Raw genomic sequence first — 15389 nt, 5'->3', positions numbered from 1 at the left:
GCCCATTGCAATGAATATGCAACCTGTGTATGGACTATTTCTTTCAATTAGTCAAACTCCCACTTAGACATTGGGAAACGTTTAATGTTAATTGAACTGGTGTTATTTTAGTGCTTTTCTTTCTTTATACTGTGAAAGTATAATGTTTGGAGAATGTTAATAAAGCACATTGTTTTGTTCTCTTTCCTAAGACGGAAAAAAATACATTTTGACAGGAAGAGAAGTACCGTATTTTCCGGAAATAAAGTTGCACCTGAAAATAAGTCGCACCGAGTTATTGTGAGAAAAAAAAAACACAGAGAAGTCGCATCTCTGTATATACAAGTCACACTGACAAAGGCTGAATGCTGTAGGCACTAGGACCCGGAAACAGCCGCCCAACTTCCCTTTAGCAATCAGATGTCAAACGCGCTCCATGAAGATTACAGTACCTCAGAATCTACACCTCGTATTACAGTGTTTTGGGGCTTGTTTAAAATGGGAGAATTTACTTTAAGTAATCATGTGTAACAGTTTCTCATATTCTGTTTATGTTTCATGAAAGAAATCAAACAAGTAATCCACATCTGTTTATAACATCTATACCTCTATGCTGTGCACAAATAATCAGTCTTGTGAGTAAAACAATATGCCTGTTGTATTCTATTTATTAACATTAGTGTGTCTATCTGTGAATATTTCTGATATTTGCAGCCCTCTTTGCAATGTATTAATTATCCTGTTCAATGACTGAATGGTTTTACTACGTGATGATCCATTCATTTTGTGGGCATGTGAAGAGTTGCGTTTGACAGCGGTCTAGAGATGACAGAATATTTCAATTGGTTGCATAAAGTACTTTGTTAAGGCAAAATATTCTAAATTGTCAACTTCAAAACACTTCTACCGTCACTATGACTGATGTTTTCATCTGTTTTGGTGCGCATATGTTTCACCGGCCGACATCAGTTACATATAAATTATATATATATATATAAGTCGCTGCGTACTATAAGTCGCAGGACCTTTTTTAGATTATGTAAAAAACCTTGATTTATATTCCAGAAAATACGGTAAATATGTTGTCAAATTTCAGCATTTTCAAAATCTGCGATTAATCGTGTTTAACTACAAAGAATATGCGTTTAATCGCGATTACAAAATTTTAATCGACTGACAGCACTAATTTAAGGTTGTTGATTATAAGTATAAAACTAATATAGTTTGTTTATTGTGAAATATTCTAAAATACACAAATATACAATACGTTTGAGAGTGCAGGTAGACCGACTCGTTTGCGTCATTCCGAGTGTGTCTTGGGAGTAGGCGGTTTCTTCTGGGCTTATTTCACGGGCTTTGTTGGCCGCAGTTCTCTGATTGGTGAAGCTTTCTCTGCTGGACCATAGGTTATGTAGTTGCTCAACAGGAATTCCGCTATTAAAGACGATTTTTAATTCAACAATGAAGTTGATATAATGCAGACAGATGGCTTCAATGGAAGCATATACCATCAATGAACAACCTTGGAGCTCACGGAAGGTCTGTCTCTAAAGGTTTATAAGTTAGCGTTGAAAATCAATTAGTCTATGGAAAAGTAATGGGATTTTTACTTCCGGAACCAGACTGTTGCACTCTATAAGCCATTTTAAAGGGTTTAAACAAACTCCCCAGAAAGCATTTATATTTGCTAAACTAATAATGAGTCACCATTACGAAGTTATGGGAATTACACATAATGACAAAAAATACTGACAAAAGAGATGTTATTAAACGCACAGACCTCTTTGTAGAGCGAGTAGAGAAAGACGGCGGTCTGAACAGTTTTTCCCAGACCCATCTCATCAGCTAGAATGGTGTCCGTGCCTTGAGCCCAAGAGAAACGCAACCAGTTCAGTCCCTCCAGCTGGTATGGGTGAAGTGTACCACCTGTAGTGTCCAGATAATCCGGCTGCCTGTCAAACTTTATGGTTGGCTGAAAGAACGAGACAAAAAGAAAGAATATTGGACACGTTAACAAAAAAAAAAAGCCAACAAATTTTGGCTCCCTCACCGTGTATTTTACACAGGCAGCAACCATATAATTCAGCATCAAAACCAAACTGGAACCTGATTAGAGACTGATTTGAAACACTCTCAAGTTAACGGTCATGCACTAACAGCGCAATAATATGGCTTATCATGTAAATCAAATTGATATAAGCTAACAACTCAATGAAATGTACAATAATGTATATTTATAATTGACATGTTTATTGCATTGCATTATGAGATTGCCTTAACTGCCTTTTCATATGCAAAGCTGCTTCAAATTTTGCCAAAACAAGGTATCATATACGGTATAATATTGCTGCTTACTGTTGGAACAACCTTTGATTTGAGAGCATGGAAGCCAATTAATGATGCTTATAAATTTTGCCAAGGTAGGCAGTTCACCAAGTTTTGGAGCATGGCTTACAATATATTTCCAAGGAACCTTAATGTGTAGTTTCAGTTTTGTTTTGTTTGTTTTTTTGGGGGGGGCGGGGGGTTGTTTAACATGCATGCAAGAGTTGTTCTTCTGTTCCTTACATCCACCACAGGATTAGCCGGAGGCCTCTCTGTCTTCTTCACTTTCACCTTCTTCAACTTTTTACCTGGTCTGCCCTCCTCTCCAAGCATCAGTTCCCTAACAAAGAGAAAGATTGAGCCAATATGCAGATAGATGTATTGCTGTAATCAGTATTTTTTTTATACTTGTGAGTGTGAAGTTCTGAAGAGTCCTCTGTGCATGTACCTGTGGTTCCAGTAATGCTGTTTGAAAGTCTCAAAGTCTGGGATGTCCATGTCTTCACACTCCCAAGTTGACTGATCATACTGCAAATCCCTCCATTTGATCAGATAGTGAACATTATTTTTCTTATCCACACTGACAGAGAGAAAGGAAGAGAGATGAATGCCCAAATGGTTCAGATGATGTTATTTTCCAGTGCAAACAGGCTTCAGTATCTGACAGCTCTCACCTGTGGTTCAAGATTCTGTGGATGAGGAGCCACTCGAGCTTTACTCCAAAGCGTCCATACCGATCCTCCATGCGGGCATAGAAAGGATCTTTATTCTTTCTCTTACAGCTCTTATCCTCATCTCCCTCAGCACCTAGCTCAAGATTGGGGGGCTCCTCCATGTCTGTCTTCCGCTGGTAGTTACGGAACATTACTTGACAGTTCAGCTCCAACTACGGCAAGAGAGAGAGAGAGAGATAAAGACATTTCTGACTGGAAGAATTTACTAGTAAAAACATCCACTGAAACAGATGTGTGTCTGAATGTATTTGTTATTGGCTTACAAGACATCTCTGTTACTCTTCAGTTGTAGCCAATAAACAGAAAACCACTCCATTAAACTAACACATCATATTCTTTTAAATTTTGAGTCAAATCTGTATCAAATTCTGAACACTTAGCCTATAGTTAACCTCACATTTAGAAGTAATTATTTATTGAGGAAAGTGATAGAATGAGTCTGTGAGTCTGTCTCCGAATAACTGTTAATTTTATATTGCGCAAGAGCGCAAATTTCTGTGGTTGAATGAAGCACGTGCAGATCGAGTGCGCATTCAAATACAGTATAACTATCAGACAGCGACTAAGGTAATTAGATAAAGATAATATATTAAGGTAGGAAGGTAGTTTATTCTTGAATGTTTTTCTCATCTGTTCATTATAATGCATTCAAATGCCATTTAACGTTAGCCTATCTATTTTCTGCATTTAATTAAATGCTAGCCTACTTCACTAATTTCATTCATTGTTGTCTGTCAACCTCAAAAAAATTAAATGTGATGAAAAATAAAACCTAAAAATAACCATTAGAAACCTTTCTGTCTGTTATTTTAAGGTTGTCCCATATAAGCCTCCCTGCAACATTCTTGGAAGGTTAGTTTAGTTACACAAATAAATAACCATTAGAGAACATTCTGCATAAGTGCTTTTAAGGTTCCACAGAAAAACCTGCCTGCAATGTTCTGGAAACATTAGTTTATGGTTTTAAAAATCTAACCTAAAGAGAATTGGTTCCCAAAAATTTACAAAACAGGAACAATTATGCTAACGTTAGGGGAATGTTCTGTGTTTGCTGAGTCCTTGTCACGGACTATTCACCTCTGGCTTGCTCACTGGGGTTTTGTAAGACACTATTTTATTCTCTGTAAAGCTGCTCTTTGTTTGTGAAAAGTAGGCATATTACACAAATAAATAAAATAAAAAACAATTGTTGAATTATAAACATATTAACTGCTAATTTAAGTTGACTATAAGTTATGACTTTGGACTTTACTGGGAACAAAATATAGAAATTGGACCTCTTACAATGTTAATTGAATACCACTGTCCCATTTTAACTTGTTTAATAGGCCTAATCACACACACACACACACAATTACATATATACACATTCATACACACATTTTTTGTTGTGCCACCCTAAAATTTTACTGTTCCCCTCTAGCCACCCCATAAAACAAATCCTGGTGGCACCACTGAAGACAGTATGTGTGTTTTATTTGTGTGCTACCTGTAGTTCTTGGACCCAAGAACAGTGCCAGTAAGACATGTTGCACCACTTCACAAAGAACTCTCTCTCCTTTCGACCAATCATAGGAGGGGGATCTGGGGCATCGGCTGGGAGGTCCACAGGGCGTGGCACTGGCATAGGGGGAGGGGCTTCACCCCATCGCCAGGTCAGAACTTTCTGGACTTTGCCCTTTAGTGGAAGACTCTGAGAAGACAAAAAGAGTTGGATTTAGAATTAAACCATTAAAGCATCTAATATAGAAGGAACACTTCATAATATAATCAGGCATTGAAGAGTGACCTATTCATGATGAATGAATGACAATTAATGTTAATTCAAAATATTTCAGTATTATGAGGTAAACCAAATGTAAAGGGCACTCGTACTAGCACAACAATACTATCTATCTCTCTCACCAGGCAGCGAGGGCAGATCCACTCTCCGTTGGGGATGTCTGGCAGGGGAGGATTGAGACAGTGTAAGTGGTAGGACGAGGGGCAGGTGTCACAGCACAGCAGCTCTCCTCCATCTTTACACACCCGACAAAACTCCATGTGATGATCATCCTCCTCTTCTACATCTCCTTCATCCCTTCTTCCATCATCAATCTCCTCTTCCGCCTCAGAGCTCTCCTCCCGAGCCTCCCATTGAATTCCCTCCTTCTCCTGAGAGGAATAACCAATGCATAATCAACACAAACTTCAGTCATTAAAGATCAATGGAATACAAAAAAGTAGTCAAGAGCACGCACGCGCACGCACGCGCATGCACACGCACGCACACGCGTTTTACTCAATAACTATACAATAGAAAAAGGACAGACATTTCATTCTGGACACAGGTTTGTGATAACATAAGGTGTTGTTTGAACGTAAGTGTACATACGCAGTGTGGGCAACTCCAGGTGCCCTCAGGGGCTCTCTCCATGTCAGGGTCTAGACACACCATGTGATAGGCTCGTGGACAGGTGTCACACAGAATGATCTCACCGCCCTGCTGACACACCTCACAGTAGTCCTGATGATCAGTCTCATAGCCGTCAGCCTCTTCATCCACTGAGACGTAGGAGGGATAAGAAATTATAAATTGTTAACAGAGTCTATAACAGCTGAATCTGACAATATAGGTGGATTGTGTAATTGTACTGTGTTTCACAGCATGATTCTTGCCGAGGTCCCTCCAAGCCTGCTAAACGTCCAACTTAGTATTGATGTATTAAACACAAATGTATTTCTACATGGAATAGCTCCGATGGTAGAAAAATACTTACTTTTATTACAAAAATTGAAGTATGGGTCAGGAGACATGATTGTGTACAATTTTTGAACACGTTATTTTATATATATAATTAATCAAAATTAACGTGTTAAATCGACAGCCCTAATTTGCAAGTAGGTATAGCTGCAGGCCGGAGATCTCCAAATGGGGGCAACATTTTCAAAAGAGGGCAGGGTTACTCCAAAAGGGGGCATCACATCACATCCACACATGGTTAGAGAAGGATTTAGCCGCAGGCAGAGCTCCAAACCGTCAACAAAGATATAGGTAGCCTCTAACCTAACCCTTTCCCTAACCGTGAGTGCAAGTAACACCCCCTTTTGGAAACTGTGCAACCCCTTTTTTGAATAACCCCGCCCACTTCTGGAGTAACCCCATCCTCTTTTGGAGGTCATGCCCCCATTTGGAGATTTTCAGTCTGCAGGTAGGTTAGGGGCTCCCTATTTCTTTGCTGACGGTTTGGATCTCCTGCCCCTTTTTTGGAGCTCTGCCTGCAGTTACATTCTTCTCCTAATTTGGACACCTAAGTCACACTGAAAAATGTATAACTAACTATCATTGTATTAGATACAAACAAACAAGTACACTTAGTCCGAGAGTTAGATAGGACTTTGATCCCACGGGGAAAATTTAAGAGTAACAGCATTTAGTGTAGTAAACACACTTAACCTGAGTTTTTGCTCTCAGCGACTTACCTCTCTTCTTTTTCTTGGAGCTCTTGGATTTCTTACTTTTGGAGCGGCTGCCACGACTGTTAGAACCATCACTGACAGAGAAACTATCAAAATCGCTCTCACCATCATCATCCTCACCACTCTGAAAGGACAAAACAGGCTGTGTTGAATCACACAAGGAACAGATGTATAATATATAGTTTAGCTGGTTTCTAATGCTGCTTTGTATACAGTAGAAACAAATATGTGCAGGCATAAATGGAATGGATACATACAGAGGAACGTTTTCTCTTGAAGTTGCCCAGCTTAATCTTGAGTGGAGCAACTTTCTTCGCTTTAGACTTTTTGTCCTGGGGCTTCGGGGTGGGCTTGGACCTCCTACGTGCATTTGGGCCTAGATGCACATATATCCATGACAATATGTTGGGTAGATTAAACATACATATATTTAACATATTAAAAAAATCTATCTTCATACTCTTCTCATTGTATAGGTCATAACTCTCTAATACTGTCACTTTAATCCACATTCATCTCAATTTTTTTTTTTCTTTCTCTGACCTTTGCCCTCTTTGGTCTTGGCTTTCCGTAGTGGGACTGCTGGGGGCTGTTGGGGTGGAGGGGCCAGTGCAGCAGGAGCTGCTGTTGGTGTGGGTGTGGCCACAGGTGTTGCCCCTCCTCCATCCACCCTGGTCACCATACTCTCCACTGCAGCAGCTACGTTGGCAGCTGCCAGGGCTGCGTTGGCACTCGCCAAACCTCGCATGGGATTATTAGTGCTGAATTCCCGCCATTTAGCTCCCAATACCATCATCATCTTTGATACAGCGATCTTAGGGTTTTTAGCAGCTATAAGAGGCCTAAACGAAAGAGGAAAAGACAAAGACTCACTTCAGGCCAACCACAAGAAAACCACAGGATATATGTGGGTGTTTACATGAGGCAATAATAGAAATGGTACAAACCAGAAAAACAAAAAATCTGCATTGTTCTACCTGACAAACTGGCTGAAAGCTTTGTAATTGGTGAGAGAGGTGTAGTCCTCCTGGGTAAAGGTGTAGTCAATGTCTTTCATTCCCCAGTCTGCTAATAGCTGAGAGGAGGACTTGGGTTCCTGTAAAGGGAGAGGCTGACAGATGAATAACACTGGAGAACGCAATCATAAGGGTAACCAGGGATATTTTACATCATCTGACTTGTACTTTATCCAAAAACTGACTAATATACCATTAAAAATGTAAATTAAAAAGATAAGATAAAAAATGTAAAAGATAACAATAACAGTTGCTGATAAAATAAACAAACAAACCAAAAATCAGGACTAATCGTGCCAACAAAGTAGGCAATGAAAACACAGACAGAGTTAGACATTAGAGCTGGGCGACAGGACAATGTATTTGGATATCGAGGATGTCTGACAAATATCCTGATGTCGATTGCGACACTCATTGACAGAATATGACTGAAAATATCATGAAATTACAAAGCCATGGATCTGGGAAATGCAGGTAGTCTATATCATGAGCATGGCAGGTAATTTTGCTCATCTACCTGCCACTGCGGTCGGCTAACTGTAAGACGTCTCAAAATTACACGACTAGAAATGCTGTTAGACACAAAGACAAACACTTGAAGAAACACCTTATTATATTTTTTAAAACAGGTGTCAGAAAAGCCGTCGATGCGCATCTCTGAGGCGCCATTTGATCAGAGGCATTGTGTCTGCATGTTGCAAATGGCCTCAGACCATCTCAACAGGTGCTCGAAGTTTAGTTCTCTTTATTTCCACAGAGCAGTTCGTGCTTAACATGCATTGTGAACGCAACTCTGCAGGTTCACTTTCGGCCTATACATGTATGTACAACTTAAACAAGCTCACCTTGAACCTAAAATTGATTTATATTTCAATAATTATTATTACTATGTTTACATTTATAATTGTCTTTAGATCTTAATTTGTACAAGAAATGTTCCACCTGTTGTAGATGGATATTTGGATGGCAAATGGAAGGGTGGTTATATATAATTTTTGACCACCGCTACTTCGTTTCATTTGAAGTGCAATTTTTGTGTTTCAATAAGTGAATTTAAATTTTTAAACCAAAATAAATAAAGCAAAAATATTCACCAATACCTCAGCCTGGGGGGTTGACGATGTATTCGGATATCACGCTATTTTTATATAAAAACATGGTGAACATATTTCTTGCATATCGCCCTGGCCTACTGGATTCGTTTCACAAATTATTTTGTGGTTAGGAGGTTTTAGGTTTAACAGCGACCGCCCATCTGCTACTCCTTACCTGCCCATCATCGTCATCATCATCATCATCATCCTCCTCAGGCTCTGGATCTTTACGTTTGCTTTTTCCTCCAGATGAGCTGCCAGCCTTCTCTCCTGTTGAACCCTTCTTTCTCTCCTTAGAAGAGCTTGATCTCTTTTTCTTCTTCTTGCTAGGGGCATAATCACTTCCTTCACTCTCAGATCGCATCACTCTGTCCTCCTCCTCTTCTTCCTCTCCAACCATTCTGATCGCTTCCATCACTTCAGGAGAGCTGACAGGAACTTCCTACACCACAAAATCCATGCAAGGAAAAATGACATGTAAGATCCCTTAAATTCACTGCTTGATCCTAATATCACATATAACAGTTCCAAACATGCCTAACCCTTCTGAAAAGACCAGTTTAACCAGCAAGCAATTCCCAGGTGGTGTAGGCTGATTAGTGCTGGTTTGATCTAGCTGGTGGCTAATTTTATCTCCCATACCTAAAAAACTTTAATAAACAGACAAAGGAAAACAGATTCCATTTGAGCTTTACTCCCCTGTGCCGTTTTATACATTCTGGCACTGTTTTACAGCAAATCCTTTGGTTTTGAGAGCAATTTCAAGGTCCATTCCACAGGTGTAAAAAGTCATATAAAATCCTGGGCCATATGCACCCTAGAGGTGCTCCACTAACCTCTCTGAGGGCTTTCTGTCGTTTGCTGCTCCTACTTTCACGGCTTTTCTTTGCCTTCTTCTTCTTTTTGGATTTAGGAGCCTCTATCTCTGATATCGGTTCGTCTGCATCTTCATCTGTCCAAAACACAGACAAGCATGGGCATCAAACATAACATCACAAAAAAAAAAAAAATCAAAGCGGAAGAGTGTTCTTAAAAGGCTACTTCACCCAAAAATGAAAATTCTGTTGTCATTTACTCACCCTCATGTTGTTCAAAACCTGTATAATTTGCTTTCTTCCGTGAAATACAAGAGAAATTGTGTTAATGCTGCATTTTCCCAAACAATAAAAAGTGAATGGTGACTAGGGTTGCCAACCGTCCCGTAAAATACATTTGTCCCGAATTTTAGCGTCTCAAACCCAAACTACTAAAAATGTTTCCCAAACCGAGAGAAATGGACCTGAAACACACCTTTCACATGAGTTAGCGGTTGTTAAACGTTACACAGACGCAACACTTGACAGAAGCGGCCGGGGTAAAGATCACTGAAGTAGGAGAATTTTGTCAAACATATAGCATGAGTGCATGAAAATTGTTTCTCATCATTGTGATTCCAAAAACACCAGTAATTCATGACACAACATTACATTGCATATGTCAGTGCTCGTTCTGGAAAAGAGACTCTAAGAGAGTCTGAGACAGCTAAATGACAGGGAAAAACTGCAGCACTTTTAGTAGCCTACCAAAGTACAATACAAGTTTTGTTTAAATGCTTAGTGGTTTTATTACATTTCCCTTGTGATAAACACTATTTACTACCAAAACAACGACACTGTAATCCAAGGAGAAATACACTATTTCATGCATAGTGTTCATGTTAAAAATCCACTATAAAGCATAGTTACTTAAAACAGTAGTAAGACCTTTACTGAGACAGTGGCCTTGGAAGGCCAAATAATTTTTTTGTGATATGTACTATTATTAACACATTTTATACTGTCTACAAACTGATGAGATTAATTTTAAATGGAAACCCAGCTCATTGAGCTTTAAAAACATAAAAGGCTTAAAGGGATAGTTCACCCAAAACTTCTCTCATTATTTACTCACCCTCATGCCATCCCAGATGTATATGACTTTTTTCTTCTGCTGAACACAAATGAAGATTTTTAGAAGAATATTTCAGCTCTGTAGGTCTATACAATGCAAGTGAATGGTGCTCAGAATTTGTAGCTCCAAAAGTCACAAAGGAAACATAAAAGTAATCCATATGACTCCAGTGGTTATTTTGATATGATACGTATGGGTTAGAAACAGATCAAAGTTTAAGTCCTTTTTTTACTCTAAATATCCACTTTCACTTTCAGATGTGTAAGTGAAATTAAACAGGCACCACATGTGGCTTTCAGATGTAAAAGTGAAAGTGGAGATTTGGAGTGAAAAAATAACTTTTTTTTATCTGTTTTCATCCCACATCAATCACATCTCTTCTGAAAATATATATGGATTTAACCACTGGAGTCATATGGATTACTTTTATGTTTCCTTTATATGATTTTTGGAGCTACAAATGTCTGATCATCATTCATTTGCATTGTATTGACCTAAAAAAAAAAATTGTTCTGCAGAAGAAAGAAAGTCATACACATCTGGGATGGCATGAGTGTGAGTAAATAATGAGAGAAGTTTAATTTTTGGGTGAACTATCACTTTAAGCTCAATTATGGTGGGGGACGCTTGATACTGTCTTGATTGACTTTCTCTATGCAGCTTCATCTTTTGGCCAAATTGTTTATTAAAGTAAAGATTGACAGAAATTTGGTTCTTCCTGGTGGTTGTATTAAAGCAGTTTTCATTTTGAGCGTATTAGGAGGCGTTCACACCAAACGCCTCTGTCCACGCTTTTTTTATATTTTATTTAGAAAGTGTCTCACGCTGGAGCCCCACTGGAAAAAAAAAGTCCTGTATTTAAAGCTGGAATGTCCCATATTTGGCTGGTAAAAAAAATGTTAGCAACCCTAATGGATAGTTCCTAACATCTCCTTTTACGTTCCATGGAAGAAAGAAACTCATATGGGTTTATAACAACATCAGTCTGAGTAAAGTAAATGATTCATTTTTGGGTGAACTATAATATTACCTTTAACATGATGATTACAGGTAATATACAGAACAGTAGCAAACCAATTTAGATCCAATGACATTGCTTAACAGTTTTTTAAAGCCTGTAGAATATATTATATTAGTGCTTTCCTGTCTAAGATGTGAGTGTACTGTCCAAATATGTCAGCAGCAGAGAGAACTGGGGCATAAGACTCTTGCTTTTGAAATCATTCACTCATTATAAGCTCTCTGCTGATAGGCTGCACTACAGAACCAGCGCCATTACCCAAAGCGGCCAGAAGAGGAAAGCAAAGCAAATGGGTTTGACACACTATGCTAAACAATGTTTCGCATGACAATCTTTATAATAGAAAAACAAGCCTTTATTAGATCTTGAGTTTTATAAGGGGTCACTAAAATGGTTTACCTTTTATTTTAACAGCAGCTGTTTTCACTAGGGCTTGAATCAGGAAGTGAACACACTTTTGCATGCAACTAGCTGCTGCTGCTGTATTACAAACTGATCTTTAGAAGATGTGGCTTTATTTATGAGGGGAATATCTTGCAGCAACATATGGCTAAACAAGCAAGAGACTGACTGTTATTAAATGACAGCAAGCTTTCTCTTAACAGAAATGATGCTGTTTTGTCCCCAAGTACTCTCTTCTGAAAAGCAGCAGTTAATGTGCATGTTTTGGCTTATTTGGGGAAATTATTCAATTCAGTTCAATTCAAGTTTATTTATAAAGTGCAATTTAAAACAACACGTGTTGACCAATGTGCTGTAAAGAAGCCGATTTACACACAGAAAGCATATAATAAAACATTATTTAAAAGACACAGATACAAAATATGTAATACGATGTGGTTAATGAGGGTCCAGATTTTGCTCAGGATAGCAAGTTGTGCAGCTAAACCAAAGTAGCTCGGCTTACCATCTCTCATGGGTCCAAAATGGTCCTTGTCGTCTTCACTCCCCGACATAATGCTTCAGGAAATGTCTGGACACTTGATAAAACAGAAATCAAAACAATATATGGTCTGTTTTATAGCTGGACATCATGTTGACAGAGAGAAGTGACAGGGCAGGGTAACTGTTTAAACCCTAAATAAAACACTTTATGATGATGAAATTTCGAAACTACAACATCATACAGCCTGTAGTGTTGAAAAGAGTTGGAAGTAATCGTGCCATTTCGGCCTTTTTCGTCAACATTCTCGCTCGATCCGCGCGAGAGAAACTTAGCTGTCAATCAAGTTAGCAACGTTAGCAAACAGAGTCAAGTGATCCGGCTGCGGGGAAAATGGCAGCCGGTTGGATGAGTTGAGTTAAAGCGCTTATCTGCCTTTATTTCTGCCGCATTTGGCCCTTTACAACTTTCCTACTGTAGAAATCGCACACGGAGGTCGCGAGGCCCCCGTCAAACACCATATGGTGCTTTACAAAGCTATGTGACATGCGTTAAATAGATGTAAGTTATCAATAATATCAGTTAGTTTGTTTTTTTGTAATATGTGGCGCAAAACGTCAGCGAGAAATACAAGTTTATATCTTTTAGCGCAGGCGGTCTTGATAATGGTCGGAGGTGGGTGGGTAGAATTGACTTACAGGTCAGTCCAAGGTGTAGAGAGTTCACGATATGATCAGCTATAGTCTGACGAGAATCCCTAAGGTTATATCTATCACAAAGAAATAAAAAAGGTGTAAATCTTCGGGCTACGTCGTCCACTCTTCTCCTCTATCTCCAGCGTCAGTGACCAGAAGCGAACATCCTCACATACACACAAAGAAATCCGGGGGGGGGGGGACATCCCATAATAATCCTAGGCGCGCTACCCCCTCCTTATAACACTCACCCAACTCTGCATAGTTACCTCGCAACCTACAGACCATAATAATCACCCCCCCTCACACACACACTCACTACCAGCAAGTACACACTGCCTTCCCCTTTCTTAGTCCCTGCCCCCTTAGCAACCACGTTGCTATGGCGACACTGCCCCCACCCGCCCTCTCTGACATCCCATAATAGTCATAAGCAGACCGCTCTGACATCCCATAATAAACACAACTCCTAAAAGCGAGGGAAGAAAAAAAAAACAACACCAGTCACATGGTCTCCAGGGAAACCCCAGGCCGCTGGCGACAGACCATAATAATCTACGGCTGTCTGTCCACCTGGCTGGGTTTTTTGGTGCACCGAATGAGGGACAAAGTGCATACAAGCACCTGGCTGGATGTCAGGCAAAGTAGTAGTGCAAGTAGCACAAAGGACTCTGGCTATCTGTTAAATGCCACAGACCTACAAGACTGACGCTCAAACAGTATAAAGGTGACGAAATGTTAGAGCAACTCCCGTAATGAGTCTGTGTTGGAAGCAGTGTACAGTAAACCCAGTGTAAACGCTTACATTTATGAATAGGTTGTGCTGTAATAATTCCAAAATAGAATCGCACACTCTACGCCATGCTTCTGTGACTTACACTTTCCTTCATATAACAGGTTAAGGAGACTTATAAGAACCGAGAAATCCAACCAAATGAGAAGTGTAGAGAATTTGTGAGGCAGATATCACAGATCTATGTATGAAATGTTACAGCATTGCTGGCACAACCGATAGACTTGCATTTTTACATTCATCCAGCATCACACAGGAGGCCATCAAAAGAGAAATAGTTGTGGTTCTTATTGGATGAACTTGGTATTCACAAAGACAAATAAACGAAACTGAAATGTGAATTGTTTCATTACATCTTCTGCCTTTGCTCAAATCTGGTAGGACTGACCCTAATCCCCTGAGACACAAGATTTTAGTCCACTGACATGCTGGTGCAAGTATGACACATCATCAGTTTAAGGGCAGTGCTGATATGCCTCAGTCCTGGCAAAATGTTTATGCACTGTGGAATTATGCATTATGTGTTTTCTGGATGAAACACCAGCAAATTCAGGCTTAAGTGCATTCAGTGTGAGCAAATTATTTATTTATTTTTTCTCTCTGACATCCCATAATGAGAGAAAATTCCCACAATTAGGAATGCCCAATTCCCAATGCGCTCAATCCAGGTGGCGGAGGAAGAATCTCAGTTGCCTCTGCGTCTGAGATCATCAATCCGCGCATCTTATCACATGGCTTGATGAGTGCATTACCACGGAGACCTAGCGTGTGTGGAGGCTTCACGCTATTCTCCGCGGCATCCATGCACAACTCACCACGTGCCCCACTGAGAGTGAGATCCACATTAGACAACCACAAGGAGGTTAACCCAACGTGACTCTACCCACCTTAGCAACTGGGCCAATTGGTTGCTTAGGAAGCCTGACTGGAGTCACTCAGCATGCCCTGGATTCGAACTTGCGACTCCAGGTGTGGTAGTCAGTGTCTTTACTTGCTGAGCTACCCAGGCCCCTGAGCAAATTGTTTGAATAATATGTACAGCATCATTCAGGGCCCTGTGACTATAGGGGGCCCACAAAATCTGCCATGTGTGAGTGTATGGGGTTGGGGCCCACCTATATAACTTTGTCCCGAGCCCTTTGAATTCAAGTGACGACCCTTGTCAGGGATAATAAAATACATCAAGCACCACAAGAGATGACATCTTGATGGTAAACACTGAATAATGTAAATTTTGCACCAGTGAAGTTTATGAAAAAGAGGAAATTTTGCCAACATGTAAAAATTTTACTATGCAATTACAAGTGCTTTATTTAGAGGCACATTACTTTTACATGACATTAGGTCAGAAGAACAGCAGGTCACTCATTCCTTTCGTTTCACTCGGTAGTTGGTATGTTTACATGCACAGTTATAATCGAGATAAAGCAGTATTTTGAACAGTCGAGCTACAGTCTTCAT

General features: G+C 39.7%; 1 protein-coding gene across 2 annotated transcripts in view; it reads right to left on the bottom strand.

Moving 5' to 3' along the window:
* The window catches only part of chd4b (chromodomain helicase DNA binding protein 4b), a 35106-nt gene extending 21681 nt beyond the window's left edge, over positions 1–13425 (bottom strand). For both annotated transcript variants that reach the window (XM_051720963.1, XM_051720964.1), the window contains exons 1-15: positions 13139–13425; positions 12465–12537; positions 9444–9559; positions 8783–9049; positions 7475–7593; positions 7041–7339; positions 6755–6873; positions 6501–6621; positions 5413–5582; positions 4944–5192; positions 4528–4731; positions 2979–3190; positions 2753–2884; positions 2548–2644; positions 1760–1951 (exon numbers count right to left, since the gene is read on the bottom strand). In XM_051720963.1, coding sequence (XP_051576923.1) covers positions 1760–1951; positions 2548–2644; positions 2753–2884; positions 2979–3190; positions 4528–4731; positions 4944–5192; positions 5413–5582; positions 6501–6621; positions 6755–6873; positions 7041–7339; positions 7475–7593; positions 8783–9049; positions 9444–9559; positions 12465–12513 — 2346 coding nt within the window. In that variant the 5' untranslated portion in view covers positions 12514–12537; positions 13139–13425. The remainder of the gene's footprint in view (positions 1–1759; positions 1952–2547; positions 2645–2752; positions 2885–2978; positions 3191–4527; positions 4732–4943; positions 5193–5412; positions 5583–6500; positions 6622–6754; positions 6874–7040; positions 7340–7474; positions 7594–8782; positions 9050–9443; positions 9560–12464; positions 12538–13138) is intronic.
* Between the last annotated feature and the right edge of the window lie 1964 nt (positions 13426–15389).

Source organism: Myxocyprinus asiaticus, chromosome 16 (genome assembly GCF_019703515.2).
Source record: "Myxocyprinus asiaticus isolate MX2 ecotype Aquarium Trade chromosome 16, UBuf_Myxa_2, whole genome shotgun sequence".
Lineage (NCBI taxonomy): Eukaryota > Metazoa > Chordata > Actinopteri > Cypriniformes > Catostomidae > Myxocyprinus > Myxocyprinus asiaticus.
Note: the sequence above shows the minus strand (reverse complement) of the source record. Positions and strands in the feature narration are given on the sequence as shown.